Consider the following 17,397-nt stretch of genomic DNA (forward strand, 5'->3'; position numbering starts at 1 on the left):
CCCCAACCCATCCTTTTGCAGCAAATTCATTCTTCAGTAGTCAAGAGAGTGAGAGACAAGGGATTCTTTGAATTTCCCAGCCAGTATCAACTTTCCCCTGAAAAGAAGTCACTTCACTCCTCCCCTGCTGTTTGGATCACAAACCTGGTGTCCTGGTCCTCCTCATCACTGACAGAGACATCTCCTCTCTCAGATGCCTTTCAGGGGCTATATTCCCTGTCTGGTTTCTTACCATGTTTTCAGTAAAGTTCGATGTCCAGAGGTTTGTCCCTCTGCAGAAGTCTTCCTCAGCACTGGCATTCTTCCCAAAAATGAGGCCTGAGTCTTCCTGACCGGGGTCCTGGGAGCTGTCATGGCCCTGCATCTCCTCTGTTTGCAGTAATACATAATAAAATCCCTAAAATGCTTTTACATACCCCTGCTTTTCCATCAGTAAATGAAGATTCTTTTCCCTGATCTCAGGGGCAGCTGCCCCTGACAGGCACAGCCTCCTGATCTTCTAGGGTTGGCTGCAGTCAAGGACATGTGCAGGTATTTCTTTGTCCCAACCAATTCCTTAACTTTTCCCAGAGAAAAAACCCTGGCGGGTATTAGGCAGGTTTTATCAAGAACTAGTTGCTTGGGAACGCCGCTTTCTTGCTGCTGGAGAAGCAGCCTGATTAATTATTCTGATCCCCCTCCTGGGCCAAGGTAGACTTCCAGTGGTGCAACAGAGAGGAGTTGTGGAGTTGAAGATCCAGAGGTCAAACGCTGCGGTAAGAGAGCCTGCCCCTCCAGCAGGCGACTCCCCAGGCAGGTAAGCAGCTGTGATCCTGCACGTGGAGGGCCTGTAAGTCACCAGCAGTGGAACTGATAAATTCATTTAGTATTTGCTTAAAGCTGTGCGACAAACGCATGTCTTCAGCGTGCCAGACATCTGTTATTGTCTTGAGCAGAGAAGATGATGAGCATTGAGCAGTTGCTGTGTTAGCAAGCGCTCACACGCAAAGCAGATGACTATCTATTTGCTCACTTATTCAAGGCGTGAATTGTGCATCGTGGATGTATACATAGTTCAGAAAGATCAGGCCTATAATAAGAACCACTGGCAAGTATTGTTCTCTTGCCCTGGATGTGACAAGGTACTGTCAGCAGAAGTCGAAGCCAAGCCTCTCTGCTGTCGCATCATGTCATGCAAGGGAGTCTCACAGCTGTAAACGCAAGGGCACAGGCTCAGACATTGATGTCACAAGCTCCTGCACGTTTTGTTTAATTCATCTGCGTTTTTCGCACACAGGTTTGGGGCCGGCTGCTTTCATCAACTTTGCGATCAAAATTTATGCCAAGGGTATTATGAATCACGTTGCAGGCTTGCTGGTAGTTTTGTGGGGGGGTTAATAGCGATGTTAAAATATTGCTCCCTTACTATACAGGCGGAGCTGGCGGCGATGGCTGCAGGCATGGTTGCCTAACATTTCCCATTATATAAAGCTTTGTTGTAGTTGCTCATATCTTTATCAGACTGGGTTGTTTGGTATTCTTCCACACTGAGATTCTGCCTAAGGCTGACTTATTTTGGCAAATTTCAGCAAAAACAGAGGGGGAGGAAATTACATTGTTTTGCTCATGTCAGAGTCTGACAATTTACTTTCCATTGATAACCTTCCAACTTTCCTGCTTTGAAGCAGGGGTGTATCATTTGGCAAGCAGATTGCTGGGGATGGGATTGGTGGTGGCAGTTTGAACGTACCTTTTGCTGTCCATGTGAGAATCCACCCAAATCTGGCTAAACTGTAAGCTTCTGAAAATTGCACAAGTTCTGCCGTAGATGGTTACAGTTTGGCAGCCAGATTCTCTGAGAAGCACATTCACTCAGAGATAATAGTGGCTCAGACTTCGGAGGCTGAAAACTGCAATTCCTGTTGCTGCTGCTCCTAATTTTGGAGTCCTGGGTGCTCATCTTTAGGTGAGCCAGCTCTCTTCTCTAATCCTCTAGAAAATGCACTCTGGGGGAAAAAAAAAAAAAAAAAAAAAAAAAAAAAAGGCATTTGGGGCAAAGAAAGGGGAGGAGGTAAGGAGAGTGAGATCCTCCAGCAGCAAGCAGGTGATCCGGGGAGCTCCCAAGGGAGGAGGCTGCAGGGGGTGTTGAAACCAGGAGGGAGTTTTCTGATGCTCCCAGGAGCTTTCAGGTGCTGTAGCTAAGGGTTCAGCCTTAGCTCAACCCTGTTATGTAGGAGGGAAACACTGCTTACCTGGTATGCTTGGTCTGCATGCCTTTCACTTTGTCCGTATCATAAGGAGTTTTAACCTGTTAATCTCAGCCAATTTTGATAACAGGGTGGAAATATCTTGTGTGCAAATGAATTGCAGGGTAGAGGAGAGAAACCTTGTTTGCCTCTGAGGGCTGTGATCTTAACCGTATTACTGAACCCATAAAACTAACCAGGAGAGACATGCTGGGAATGCTCCTTGAAGACACAGATGCTGTAAGACTGATGGTGCTGTCACGGGGAATTTCATAGCTGTTTCTACTTTTGTAGCTACTTGTTGATGCTTGTGATCAGTGACTCTTTTTCTTTTGGTTTCTTGCTTAGTTCAGTGCATGGGATGGATAGTGGTGCTGGGGGAAGAAACAGAGAGCAGGTAGGAAGGAAGGTGTACCAGGCATCTGCATTCCCTCTTGCCATCACTAAAAAGCAGAAAGAGGCAGAAGATACAAGCAGAAAAACCCAGGTGTTTCCCTGCTGGTTTCTGCCAGAGACATCCTGTAAGTCAAATCTCCCTAGGATCATCCCTGCAGCACATGCTGTAGTTTTTCTATGCTCAGCTTAAGACCCCAGCTCAGACGTGCTGAGCATGCACATGTATGGCTGAAGTCTTACAAAAATGCTGATTATTAGGCCCAGAGCATTTCAAATTAAGCATCCAAATTCTGAGAAAATTTTGTCTATTTCAGCATTGCAGTTAGCTTTTAATACTTGAGGATAATAGCTTCTCCTTTCTCCAGACTAACATCACAAATATTAAATACAAGATTCACTTGTGAAAAGTACCATGGAGTAATCTCCAGCAGAGTGAATTATGCTGCACTCAGTATAAGATTTGGGTGATGGATGCTAGATAAATTAAAAAAAAGAGAGGGAAAAAGAAGTGTATCAGTCCATTTACCCTGGGCAAAGGGCAGGTTAAGTTCTGCAGAGGTAGTTCAGGATCAGTAATCGGTAGCATGATACATGAGTACAAGAGCAGAAAACATTTTTTTTTCAAAACTGTAGGTTGTTTTGCCCTGTTATCTTCAGGGGAAGGAAGCCTTTAAACTAATGAGGCATTTTTGTAATACCTGCTTGGGCAATGAAATCCTGCGTGAGTAGTATCACACACACGCGTTTTGTAACAGCTGGACTATTTGTCACGCAGATGAGCTCCGGTGTTTCACAGCTCTCACATTCTGGGCCCTCCACAGAAAACAGACTTTTCTTTTCCTTCGTCCACAGAACTTAATTTCCAGCTAGGGCAGCTGAGACGACGACTTCAGTGCATAGCAGTGGTTCAGACCGGTGGTGTTACTTGTGCTGCGTTGCTCTGGGCTCCGATTCCATTGAAGAGCAACGAACAGGAGCAGCAACACATCCCGTCAACTGCAGGTGGTTTGGGGCAGCCATCCAAAATGCAGAACTGTACCAGGTCTTGGCACTGGAGCCCCCAAAACCTGGCTTTTGCAATGCATGTGTGTTCACTGCAGTGTCTGTGAAGGTATCAGCTAAAATTGAAACTTTTTTTTTTTTTTTTTTTTTTTTTGCATTTGTGGCCATTGTAATGTATCTTCTCCATGCAGATTTTCTGCTGCCTGTCACGGCTGAGATCCAGCCACAGCCATGTCATTATTCATAGCACTTAGTCTTTCCGAACCTTCCCATTTTCACTAATTATCACCGTGTCTTTGGAGCCTCCTTCCTCTCTTTAATTTGGCTGAGTGTCAGCAAATAGGTTGTACTCAGGAATTCTGGAGGAGGTAAAGAGAGATCAGAAGTTCATAGAGTTTGATCACCTAGCCTTGTATCTTTAAGAAATTGAGTTTAAAAACAAAAACAAAAACAAAACAAAACAAAACAAAAAAAAAAACAGCTGGCTTTTATCTGGACAGTGGCTAGTTCATTTAGAACAAAAGCACATTGCTTGCATTGTCACTTATTTCTCCTAAATGGAACTGTCAACTGGTTTTAATTGTATAAAGATACGTAGGAATGGAATGAGAGTTCAAACAGCTCTTTTACAGCACTTTAAATGGACATGGTACTTCATATATATCCCCACAATAATGCATACCAGATGAAAAGATACTGTGGAATTTGTGTAATAAAGGTAAAAGCTCATATATCTGCCTCTTCTAATGGACGAGAACCAAAACAGAAGAATTCTATAAGGCAAAAATAACAACAAACCCCAGCATAGTTCTTAAAGTGAAGTTTCACTTGCTGTAAAGTGCACCAAGAAAAAACAAACACAGGACTTCTCTGAGCAGTGCTTTAACAGTGTGGTGGTTTTACTCGGGTGGGCAGCTGAGTTCCACCACGGCTGCTCTCTCACTCCCCCTCCTCAAAGGGAAAGGGGAGAAAATATGATGCATAGGGCTCAGAGGTGGAGATAAGGATGGGGAGATCGCTCAGCAATTATCGTGGTGGGCAAAACAGATGCAGAATAGGGAGATAGTAAGATTTATTGCCTATTGCTAACAAGCTAGAGAAGTGAGAAATAAAGGAAAGAAACCAAAAACACCTTCCCCCCATCCACCCTCTTCCACCTCCTCCCCCTGAGCGGTGCAGGGGAATGGGAGAATGGGGGCTGCGGTCAGTCTACAGTGCTTCGTCTCCACCATTCCTTCTCGGTCACTCTCTGCCCCTGCTCCTTCCCTTCCCTTCATTTTTTAGCAGAAGATTCTTGCACCCTGAGCTATTTAATAATACCTCTGGAAATATTGTCATGTCTTGGAGCTGAGTGTGCCTAACAGGCTCCTTCTAGTTACATTCAACGTATATGCAGTTAATCAGCATTGCTAAGTGACATGTGCTTCAGATGCTGCCGATCTCAATCTTTCTTATTGCTGCATTCTTTGGTTTGCCAGTCAGCCGTTGAATTTAGATCTCTTTGCAAAAGTACAGCTACAAGAAAGTAGAAACTGAGTCTTCTGACTTCAAAAATCGTTTTAAAATGTGACCTCCTGTGATCCTGATGCAGCAGTGGATGATTTGGGTTCCAGGTCTTGCTGGGGATGCAAAGTTAGGTGACTGTTGCAGAGAAGGACTGTGAATGAAGACTTCACTCTGCGTCTAAAACAGTTGCATTAGTGTTAAAAGGAAGATTCAGTAACACTCTCACAAGACTAACTTCCCTCTGTATTTTCTGGGGCACAGGAGGAAGTTATTTGCTGTTAATCTGCTAAATTCTTAAAAAAGAAAAGTATGCATCAAAATGGCAAGATCCTTTTTAACGGTCTCTGTCTCCCTTAGACCGGTTTCTGTGTGTTTCATGCCTTCTGGTTGTCGCTACTGCAGTTCCCCTGGGGACCTGTCACTGCTGTCGCTCCGTGATGGACCTGGCCAAAAGCTCATATCCACCCAGCCGCTGCAGTACGTCTGCCAGGTCAGCGCAAGTGGAGAAGGGAACGTCAGATTACTGGCTCCCAGTAGAGACCAGGAGACTGAGTTATGATTTATATGTTTACTCTGATGCTGACATCTCTTCAGAGCTGAGTAGTAAATGACAGAGGAAGTTTAAAAGCTTTTTTGCAGCTTGCCAGTATTCTGCTGTTGCTACAGCTTGCTGTTTGTTAATGCGATCCAACAAGTATCCTTTAACGACCCCGTTTGGGGAATTGTGAGCCTCCAGAGAACTACTGGAGCAGCTGTTTCGTGGTGCTGTACTTCTGAGACCTGCTCATCTGTCATGGTGGCGGTCAGCTGATGTGTACAACTCCTGCTGGTGCTAAAGCACTGCATGGAGGCAAAAGCCTCCTATGGAAGGTCTTCTTCCCTGCCCTGATCTAATGGTTTCTTGGCTTTAAACTTACCTGCGCTCCCTAATCTGAAGTGAAGTTAAATAAGCCTTTGCAGGAATCGCTGATGTGAAGGTATGAAATGTCTTTGTGAAGGGTCTTGTGCTCTACTGAGCTGGTTTTTTATTTATGCTGCCAATATCTGATCCCACTTCTTGACCTTTAATGTATACGGAGAGGTAAGATTAGGATGTTTCTAAACAGCTGAATCTCCCCTCTGGGAGACTTTAAAAAACTCGGACACTCAGCTATATCTCTGCCAGGTCTTGCCAACCCTCCATGTTTCTGGTGTTGTTACCAGCTGGGGATGCAGTTTGGTCACCTCAGAGGTTCTTGTTCAGCCGGTGGAATGCTTGGTTCCTTTCTTCAGGAGTTAAGGTGCAAGTGATTGACTGCACTTGGAGGCAGACCTCTCTGCTTCATGGGCATTGGTGTGGCAGACCTTATTCAGTGAAAAAAAGTTGGGTTTTATGCAGGGTCATTACTAGGAGATCCGCAGTAGTCCTGTGCACCTCATCATCGGTAGGCCTCCATCAAAGCTCTCGGGGCTCAAACCTTTTGAGGGGTTAAGTCACAGGCCTCATAGATGTTCAAAGTATGACATCAACCTGCTTCTTTTAACACCCAAATTTGCACTTTCATTAAAATACCAAGCTTGTGGGCAACATTGGTAATGATTATTGAGTTTCATTTGATAGTTCCGGTGAAGATTTAAGTGGAGCCAGTAAGTCTGTGGCTGTCCAGCTCAGCCCGTGTTAAGTGGCCCAGCAATACAAACAAGCAGTTTAATGTCAAAGTTTAACTAGTCTCTATCAAATGGAGCCGGCCTGATTTGCATATCTTGCCCTTTCATTTCAGCCATCAGCAGCGCTGCTGTTTTGATTTCAGTATCAGGAAATGTATCCCTGAAAGCAATATGGAGCACAGATTGCATTTCTGGATTTTATGCCCTCCTGAAAAGCTTCAGCAACATAAGGAAGAGCTGAGCTGCGACTGACTTGCCCTTTGAATCCAAAGGCTCTGTAATTCCCGTGTGGTCCCCAGATCTGCAGGCACATACCTGCCCCGTCCCATGTTGAAAGCTCAAGAGGCTCTGTGGGTGCCTAGGAGGGAAGGAGACACGCTGCAGTCACCGGCCAAAGCTGGATGTTCTGTTCCCGTCCAAAAACTTACTCATCCTACAGCCCTGGTTTTCAGTTAATGAGCTTGCAGAGAAATCTGCTCGTAATTTATCTTGTAAGCCCTTTCTTGTTGAGCAGAAACTTTGGCAAGGAGTAGCTGAGGCGCTGGAGAAGCCCCGGTTATGCCTGGTTATACCAGGCCTCCTCAGATCTTTCTTTGGAACGAGCTGGGAGGAGGAAATACTTTCCATTTCAGAGAAGCGTGGACAAACAATGTTGCTTCAGACAGGGAAGAAAAGCGGCAGACGGAATTATAGCGCTGAATCCCGCTCGCCAAAAGCATGCTCTCTTCTTTATTCGGTCGTTCCTGGAACACACTGTTCTTATTGTATTCCTCCTGCCTGGGCCCTGACTCCGACTTGAGGCGCTGCCTCACCCAGCCCAGCGCGTGCTGCGCGCTGCTGCCGCCTGGCAGGGCCGACCCCGGCTGCCGTGCTGGTGGCTTTGGTGGTGCCATCAGGGCCAGCACACCCCACAGATGTACCCATAGATGTACCCTCTGCCTCGCGTGACACCGGGCCGACACGCTTGCCGAAAACCTGGATCCCGTTAGGAAGGTTCCCGCTGCCTGGAAAACAAAGTACTTGCTCGCCTGGTTTAGTCATTAAGTAAATTTGTGGTTTGGTTGAGATGAAAAATAATGAAGAAAAGCTGTTGAAATCCCGGGATTAATTTGATAGTTTGCAGGCAGTGGTGTTTTAAAAGTGGAGTTGCTGCCTTCTTTAGGTTACGAGCAGAGCCAGGTACAAACCTGTGTTTCTTCGTTTCCCCGCGCCTCAGAGGCAGGCATTTGGAAGTAATTTGCCTCATGAAGGCCCTTGCTGAGCTCGCAGAGCAGGCGAGGGGGATGCTCTGGGGTGGAGCTGCACTGTGTGGGTGTCTGGAAATCCGGGAGATGCTTTCGGCTGCGTGTTTCATCTGCCAAGGAAGCATCCTCAGCTGCAGCCAGGCTGGGAAGAAGGGACGGGTGCTTGCTTGCTTGGCGTGGTGCGGAGGGCTTTGGATGGCTGGCAGTTCTGCTTTGCTAACGGGTTCACCTATCCACCTGGGGCCGAATTTTTCGCCAGTTCTCGGTTTAAGCAGGTGGAAAGGAGGCTGCCTTATCATCCTGCGTGCCCGTGTCCAAGTCAGCAAGCCCTGTGGCCTCTGGGAAGCACATTTTCATGGTCAGAGCATGCCCTCACCCCCACTCATTTTGCATTTTGTTGTTTTTGTTTTTTTCCTTTGGGATGGTGCCCACCCAGGCTCTTGGGCAGTTGGAGCACATTGGGAGTGCGGATTCCTGTCCAGCTTCCATCCCCTGATGGGATCCCAAGCTCCTGTGCACACTGCAAGGCCCTGGGATTTGAAACCACTTGTATTTATTTTAATGCAAAATGAGACCTCACAGTGCACTGGTGCTTCTGTCCCGATGTTTCCCCTCACGCCTGTCATCCTGGGCAGGCCCTCTGTGTTCTGGGGGTGTCAGGAGGGTTTGTTCCTCAGCTTCGAGTTCTGCTCACTGCCTTCAGGATCCAGTTTAATATCAGTCACAAGCTTAGTTACGAAGACAACTTTTTTCTGGCAACATGTGTTGATGTTCACCACATCCTTGCATGAGCTGGATTCTTTCCAATAAAATATTAAAAATAGGATTTCTCCTATGGGATATTGTCCAACATGCAATGGATAGAGGCGAGTGCAGTTTATGAGTGGGAGCAATATGCCCTGGCTGTTCAGAATGCACACGGGAAACCTGTTGTGCCCTGGTTTTAGTAGCTTCTCAGGTCACTATAGAGCCTTTTGAATGACTGATGAACTCAGGCTGCTCCAAATAAGTAAGGCCCTTGTCAAATCACAATTAATGCAGGCAAAAATCCTGTGTACCTTATAGAGAATTTCCCTATTTAATGTCAACCTTTCATAATGGAAAAGAATTGATACTAATAATCTCATAATTTTCTTTAAAAAGCTACGTTATGACGAAAATTCAGGCTAACATGTTGCAATGAGTCTGAGCAGATACCTGTTATTGCTAGATACGGAACAAAATATTCTGCTACTTTTCCTTTATTCCAGGAGTATGATCCAAGCAGCCTGTTAATTGGTGTGAGACATGGTGTTGTCCATATTTTTTCTTTTGTTTTAATTAATTTCTTGTGCATTGCGCTATAAAGTAAATGAGCTTTTTAGTCTAATTCTAGGGAAGATTTGTGTTGTTTTTAGGAAGGATTTGACTTTATTGTGTGGCAAAAACGGTTTTACGGTGGATAACTAATGGATGGAATACATAATTACATTGGGGTAACAGAATGTACATAAGCTTTTCTCTGTCAGGAAGAAGCTGGGAGGGCTGACACTATAGAAACATGGTCAGATGAAATGTCACGGGGCTTGTTCTTCAGTTTCTGTGGAGCACTGTAGTTGCACCTTGTTGTCTGAAATCCTTTCTTAAGGTTAGGTTGGTGATAGGGCAGCACAACCAAAATATTTAGCCCATTTAGTCTTTATTTGCCTACTAAGCAAATCAATTCTTTCCTTTATTTCAGCCTCCTTCCTAGATTCTCACAAAATCTAATTGTTTTTCTCACCCACCCTGCTGTATCCTGTGATCTAAATTACTGATTTCAATGAATGCATCTTCTGTACCTTAGTCTTGAGAAGCATTATATCCTTGGTAGATGCAAAGGAGTTAGAAACTGGAAACTTAGATTGTTAGATCTTGGGTTTAGGTTTTGTGGTTGTGCTTCAATGCTTACCAATAATTACTGAAGCTACCCATAAAATAATCTCAGTGTGCTCCTAAAATGGAACCGAATGCCTTAGAAATAAAGAGGCGAAGAGCCCTTATCTGTACTTCTAGTTAAGTTTTTATTTATTTCCCTTTTTCCTCCGGCGTGGGAGGATGAGTAACCGTGGAAGAAGATACAGATTTGCAAAGGCAAGGAGCGCTAAAGAGCGTCTTTTTTTTTTTTTTTCATCAGCTTTTAAAAGCCAGACTGTAATCATAAATTCCCTGATAGGTGGAGCATGCAGAAGTCGTCTTTAAGCCTACAAGTGACAGGCTGCTGTTGCTTTTCAAACTTCAGATTTCTTTTTTTTTTTTTTTTTGTATAAGACAGAACTTTGATCTGGTTTCTTTGTAATGCTCTACAGAGTGCTCGGGCTGCTGCGCTCGCAGGCTGCAGAGCTAGAAGTGAACTTTCTTGGTGAGAGCCATCTGGATACCTCAAAGAACAGATTAACATGTCCAGAATTGATGCCATCTTTGAAGAAGCTGCCCTTGCTTAGAACACATGTGATTAGCTTGACATTGGCAATGATGAAGTTCAGATGCACAGCAGTATCTGACTGCCTATGGTAATTGGGAAGAGTTTTGAGTGGAGGAACCCTAAGGATTTGCAATCAAGTTATCAGCTAAATCCCCAGTTTTAACCTCCAGACTAGGCTTTGTGTCTTTAGTGCAGGTCAAATCCAGTCAAGAGTAAAGTTTTTAGTGTTGCATCTTCATAGACATTTCATTCTTAGCTCCAAAACACACCAGTGATGGTCTGCTGGAGAACACTGGATGCTTTGGGGCATTTCTAACAGTTGTATACCCAGTACAGTGCAAGCCTTGGTTGTGGTAGATGGTGCCATGGATTGGAAACCACAACTTTTCTCTTGAGTTGGTAGAGTAATGTAATTAAGTCAGACTTCTCTGTAGATACCATTCAAATCTCTTGTTTTAAAGGTGACCCTGCCACTCGGTCATTGTTGTCAGCACCTGCTATTTAAATATGCTTCAGCTCATACATCATAAGCTAACGAGTGCACCTTTTAATTTGATCGACTGGCTGTGATAACAGAATGTGGTATTGCATGAAGGATGTGACAGTTGCCCACTTGCTGGTAGGTGTAAATAAAGGAGGTAGGAGAGCTGTGTTTGAGTGTTTCTCGCCAGTCACAGACTCAACAAGTGGTCAATTTGAAAGTTTTTTGTTTTTTCTTCTTGGAGGGAAGTATGTTGCTTTTTTAATGGATATGGGAAATGTTCATAGAAGGAGAGATCCTGAGTTTCTGCAGGGCATGGCTTTTGGGATGTCCTTCTCTGGGACACAGCCCCGTCCCCGCTTCTCCTACAGCTCAGAGCTTCCCAAGGCAACTCATGCAGTTTGGATGATCATCAGCTGCCTTATTGCTGAAGCCATCTAGAAAATGGGATTTCTCCCATGTTTAAAAAAGAGCTCACCCAGCCTTTGAGGACCAAAGGCTCAGAATATGGCATGGGATTTAGAATATCATTGCTGGGAACTGTGTCGTGGGTATTTGGCTTTGCAAACAGGATGCTTGCATCTTTCTCCCGCTGTGGATGCTGAAGGTAATGCAGTTCTTACCCAGAGCATGCTGGACCTACATTTTTCAAACAGAGCAAAGAGTAGTGTGTTTAGCAAAAAAAAAAAAATGGGCACTTTGCATCTTTGATTTAAATTGAAATAGCTGTGAGCTTGGAATTGTGTAAAGGAGACTGGGAGACCAGAGCTGGAAGGGAAACGATGCCCACAGAGACTCAGGATGCATGGAGAACTCCAGGTAATCTGCCTCTTCAGTCTTCCTGCCCTCGCCTCTATTCTCGCTGACATCGAAGCTCCAAGATCTGATGGTGCTCACGTTCAAAATTCTGTGTGCTGGTCTTGGTCTGAGTGCTTGAAGAGTTCACCGTCAGGCTGGACGGGGCTTTGAGCAACCAGGTCTAGTGCGGGATGTCCCTGCCCATGGAGGGGGTGGGCTGGATGATCTTTGAAGGTCCCTTCTCACCCAAGCCACTCTGTGATTCTGTTAGGTAAAGGGGTACAGCCAAGGGAATATGTAAAATAAACTCTGAACAGGTAGAAGGAAACCCTAAGGAGATGCTTACTGGTTTTGTGAAGCTGTTTTGGCCCCTGTCGGCATTAACGGAATTAACAAAGTTCAGTGGAGAGCTGTGTGAAAAGAAGAGGCGGCTGGTCGAGCTGGGTCACTGTGGGCTTTATTAGAGTTGTTCCGTGTGTGGTTCCTCTGAGGGCTGAGCAACTGAGAGCTGCAGAAGAGAAGTGCTTTATTTCTGCAGTGTGTGAAACATTACATGTTAATTTCTAAAAAAAAATAATTGAATTTTTTGGTCCAAAGTGAGTTCCGGAAGTCTGCAGGAATCTTTTTGAAGTCTAACTAAACGCTCACCTTTCCTTTTATTGCCCTTATCAGCACATAGAGCTCGGTATGTGAAGTTTTTAGCTGACATTTCAAATCGCTCTGAGTGTGTCTGTATCCCTTTTAAAGCAGCCTCCCCTCCCAGATCAGAAGTGACCGGTTTTTTGTTAGCCTCCATGTTCCTTTAATGTTTTCCTGCTAATAGACGTTGAAAGCGATCTTCAGAGGCACAGCACAAAACATTCAAATGGTGATACGAGCCAGCTGAAGAGAGTTGTCAGGGAGAGAGAACATTAAGAGAAGGATTGAATACAGATGGATTCCTCAAAAGTAATGTAACCTGTTATGATTGCTTTGAAATCCTATACCCTTTCCATGTACTTATGCTTACTGAAAGTTTACATTTGCATTGATGTATTAGAGGCAGAGCTAACATGGAAGTAATCCCTGTTGTATACACGCTTAAGTGTGTAATTTTAGCTAAATACAACAGTTGTGACCAAACTCTTTCCTGTGTTCTCCGTGGAGAACCCACGGCCCCATTGGGTGCTGCAGGACAGCCTGTACGTCCCGGCTGCTCCCAGGGGCGAGGGACCTCCAGGCACCCCTCTGGTCGCCGCTACCACGGGAATTCCTTCGACCATCCCAGATTCGGGCCCAATGAACTCTTAAAACACAAAGGACGGTTCGTGGTCCTGATGTCTTGGCTTCTACAAAGCTCCCACTGTCTGCAGGGCCCAGCACTGGGCTGGCACGGCCACGCACGGGCAGGGCGCTGCCTGGAGCTCAGCAGGGACCCCGTGTGCCTCCCAGTGCCCCAGCACAGTACGAAGCACTGCTCCCAAAAGGGAAGGTATAGGTTATAGCAATTAAAAAACAAAACAAAACCACGGGGTTTGTGTACCGCTGATATCCCAGCAGAAAGCATTGCTGTAGCAGCAGGGCTAATCTGGGGATGTTGAAGGTGTTTTCTTTCCCTTTGAAGTGATCATTTTGTTTTGTATATCATAGAGCTTTCTTAACACAGTGCTGGAATAATCCATGCCACTTCCAGAGAGGCCTGGCAAAATGTCCACCAGACGTTGGTGTTATATTTTAATTGGGTTGTCCAAAAAGCTTCCTTCTCTTTGCCCGCAGGGAAGGCCTGACCTATCCATCATTCGCAGCTCAATTTAAGAGGTTTTATCCGCCTCCATCACACAACTGTCATATCGGATTTGACAGGAGGGTTGCACAGCACCGAGTTCATTTAATTTTCAGAACTGCCCATTATGTAAGGGGAGAGCTGGCGAATGGGTGGTGGTAAGGTTTTCACTTGTTATACTTTACTTTTTGGGGTGAACTTGTTCAAATTATTTCCTGTCTTTAATATTTGCCCTGGAAATCTGTTTGGAAGTCTGATGGAAGTTAGAAATAAGGCTGCTTCAGTGCACATTTAAAGGGACAGAAAGTTTGTGTGCTCAGACACGTCCACGATGCCTGGCCGTCCCAAGTTCAGGTTAGCATTCAGACCCAACCGATGCTGTCCTGCACCAGCCTGGCAAAACCTCACAAGACTCCCTGTGCCTCAGACAGCAGTGGAAAACCTCAGGTGACTCCGTTTTAGATGTTCTTTACACTACTCTGCAGCTACACTAAGCTCCGTCGTCCACAGAGAAATAGCTTGGAGATTTTGTTGTTCTGTGGCAAGCAAAGTAATAGTTTTCTCTCTGTGAGAATAGGAGGGTAATAGCCTCTAACTGACCACATAATGGGCCTAAAACAATACGTTTTTTCGTAGTGACCTGTGAACGTGGTGGTGTCCGTGACCCCTTGCATTACAAGGAAAATGGTTTGGTTCTGTTCCTAGGAGCAGAAGGGCAGGGTGAGCAGGAACTGTGTGAGCAGTGTGCTAGCCAAAGGCTGTAGCCCTGTCTAAGTCACTTCTGAAATACTTTGGTAGTACTTCCGTCCGTGTATCCCAAATTCCGTAGCATTAATAAGTCATTCTGAAAACCTCCACTTTGAATGAGTTGTCTGCTGTTCCCAGCTCGTGTCATGTTGTGGCCGGTGTGATAAGACCAGTAGGTGATAGCAAGGTGATGGTTGTGCTGTGTTCATACTCTGTAAAAAATACACCAAAACTGCCTACTTTTTCCCTTGCTGGTGTCTTCCTCACCTTCACTCCGTACGTGTTTTTCTGATGGTGTTTTTTTGTTGTTGTTGTTTGTTTTATCCTATCTAAAAGTAAACTCATCATGGCAGGGACTGTGTCTTGTTGCCTGTAGGACTTTGACCACTGCATAAAGGCTTTTCATGGCAAAACTAGGAAACGAAAGTTGTGTGATATGCCCTCCTTGGCAGGGTTTGCTCAAGGTCCACTCTGAGCCACCTCAACTAGGTGCTTGTTGCTGAGTCACTAAACAAAAGATCACGCAGATGAACTTGGTAATCTGAAATAAAACATCGCTGTGATGTTCAGAGCTGGTAACAGAGCTTGGACAACGCAGGAATTCGTAAACTGATGTTTGTCTGCTCTTCATGCAGGGGGGTAGGCAGGGAGAGTGGGGAATTAAATGATGCCTGTTGCTGTGCTGGTGTGAACATCTCAGCTTGTTCCTCTTTCTGGTGGATTTCAAAACGCCTTGCAGTGACAAGATGCCCGTGTGGCGTGACTGAGCTGAGGTGTGCTGGAGTTGGATGTGTACGAGAGATTGCATCTTGAATAACTGTCTGGAGGACAAGGCGTGTGGGATTGTGTACGAAGTAGCCTCTGTAGGTTCATGGACAGGTTGGCCACTGGAAAAGCAGGTGCAATGAGATGGTCCCTGCTGGGGGAATTTGCAAGTGTTTGATGTACCCGAGTGTGACATTTGAAGTCAGCTTCAGGTTCGGCATTGTAAGCAACTGCCATTTCTTACTTACCTCCCTACCTTGGCAAACATGTTAGAGGGAGGTGAGGTGGGATGTAAAAGCAAGCATAGAATCGGTGGGCTGTGCTCACTGTTGGAAGAGTGGAAAGAAGCCTGCCTTTACTAAGAAAGATACTGTAATAATCTTGATACTGCTTTTACATGTCCTGCAGTGCTCACAAAGTGTCGCTGCTAGCAGTTAACCAGAGGACACAGTAAATCCTAATGTGAACTGGACTTCTGCCATAATAGTCTTGTTCCCTGTCTCTCTTCAACTCTGACAATATCATCTTTATGAATTCCCTTTTGCTTCCAGTCAAATCATTCATGGTTTTATCAATACAACTTAATATGAACACAGCGTATTCTGTAGTGTGTCACCAATGCTGGGGCTCAAAGACAGAGTCCTTCTGCGCAGTGATGCAGAGAACCCGGTGGAGTAGGGTCAAGATTGTGTCCTTTTAATTTGACATTTTCATTTTTCTTCCAGGCATGGGTCATGGAGAGAGCCTGTTAACCCTTACTATGTCAACACGGGATATGCTCTGGCCCCAGCCACCAGTGCCAACGACAGCGAGCAGCAGAGCATGTCCAGTGATGCAGACACAATGTCGCTGACAGACAGCAGCGTGTAAGTATCCTTAATCTGTTGTGGCAATAAATGGGAGAATGGTGGCCGTTTCTTTAGTGGGGGTGCTGATTTTGTGTTAGACTGAGGGTGGCATTGCAACAGGTGGTATTGGGCAGAATATCTGACTTCAACAAGGTCACGATCATTCTGGTTTTCTTGTCAAGCTGAGTTGTTTTGTCACTGTGCAGGCAACGCAGCCTCGCTGTTCTTGGGAGTATTTGTGACATCAAACGATTTGAGTGAACTAAAATAAAAGATGTAGGAGTTCCGGCAGTGTTGCTTGCCAAGTGCAAATAGACATGAGCTCTCTTTGGATTCCTCTTCATCTTTGGGTTCCTCCTTGTCAGGATGAATCAGATGACAACCCCATCAAGACTTGTACCACTGCTCTTTTTCATGTCTTTTATCTCTTCAAAGTTCCCACTTGTTCCGGCAAACCACAGTATTTGGGTGGCTGATTACTGAAAAAAAGGCAGCATGACGAGTTCTAGTAATTGTTTTGCTGGAATACAGCTCGGGAAGCTCCTCAGACTTCTTATCCAAAGCTAAGGCAGAACTCAACTGTAGTTGTATCTCTGCGTTCAATTATCCTCTTTTTGTATAGTGAATCATAAGGAAAAGTTGGATTAGGACAGTACCTACAACTGGGGGGACTTGGGCTTACATCCGTGGTCCTCACTGCAGACTTCCAGTGCTGCCTTAGTTGCCCTATGCCTTGGGCCTGTCTGGAAACAGCTTTTCCTTCAAAGCACGTTGTAATAGCAACTGCAAGGAAATACCAGATTCTTCCTTTGAGTATATGTAGTAGAAAGAGTAAGTAGATTGAGAAGCTTTTGAAGACACAATACAATTTGACTAAATCTCTGTAGCTGGGCTATAGGATGCCACTGAAGGTGTGCTCAAGAACCCCAGCACCTGGGAAGCCATTCAGCCTGAGCTGGCAGAGGGTCCTGCAGAGCTGCCATCCTTCTGCAAGCACGTGCCAGCATGGGCTGTGCTGGATGAGCTGGGTGTGCTGCATGTGCTGAGGCGGCAGAATGGGTCTTGAAGGCCAGGTAGGATCTTTTACATCATCATTCCAGCCAGGCTGTGCTTTGCTACCCATTGGTTTGTTACCACAGGTTTGGAAGCTCTCTGCCTGTTCATACCACAGCACGACAGTAAAGACTGGTACATTTGTTCTCGGCTAGTTCATCTAATCAGATGTTCTTGTGTGAGTACTTCACAACTGAAATGATCCCTGTGTGGCTTTAGTGGTTCAGAACTGCTTAAAAACTGAAACTGAGGAGCCTCCACATCATGGTTAGGCTCTGTATACCTATGGGAGCCTCCTCCCTCTGCTGCAGGTTTAGCAGATACCTGCTGCCATGCCTTAATGTAAGACAAGCAAATGCATCAGTCCTTTTAGCACTGAAGAAACTAAGAGAAACTTAAGAAACTAACCAAATGAGAATTCAAGGTATGCTTTCCCCAGTGGAGACAACTTACTGGGCAGAGTCCGCCTGCTGTGTCAGC

General features: G+C 45.4%; 1 protein-coding gene across 2 annotated transcripts in view; it reads left to right on the forward strand.

Annotated features, from left to right (window-relative positions):
* The window catches only part of AXIN1 (axin 1), a 75,271-nt gene that overhangs the window by 23,219 nt on the left and 34,655 nt on the right, over positions 1-17,397 (forward strand). For both annotated transcript variants that reach the window (XM_032197956.1, XM_032197957.1), the window contains exon 2: positions 15,742-15,882. In XM_032197956.1, coding sequence (XP_032053847.1) covers positions 15,742-15,882 — 141 coding nt within the window. The remainder of the gene's footprint in view (positions 1-15,741; positions 15,883-17,397) is intronic.

This window comes from Aythya fuligula, chromosome 15, assembly GCF_009819795.1.
Source record: "Aythya fuligula isolate bAytFul2 chromosome 15, bAytFul2.pri, whole genome shotgun sequence".
Lineage (NCBI taxonomy): Eukaryota > Metazoa > Chordata > Aves > Anseriformes > Anatidae > Aythya > Aythya fuligula.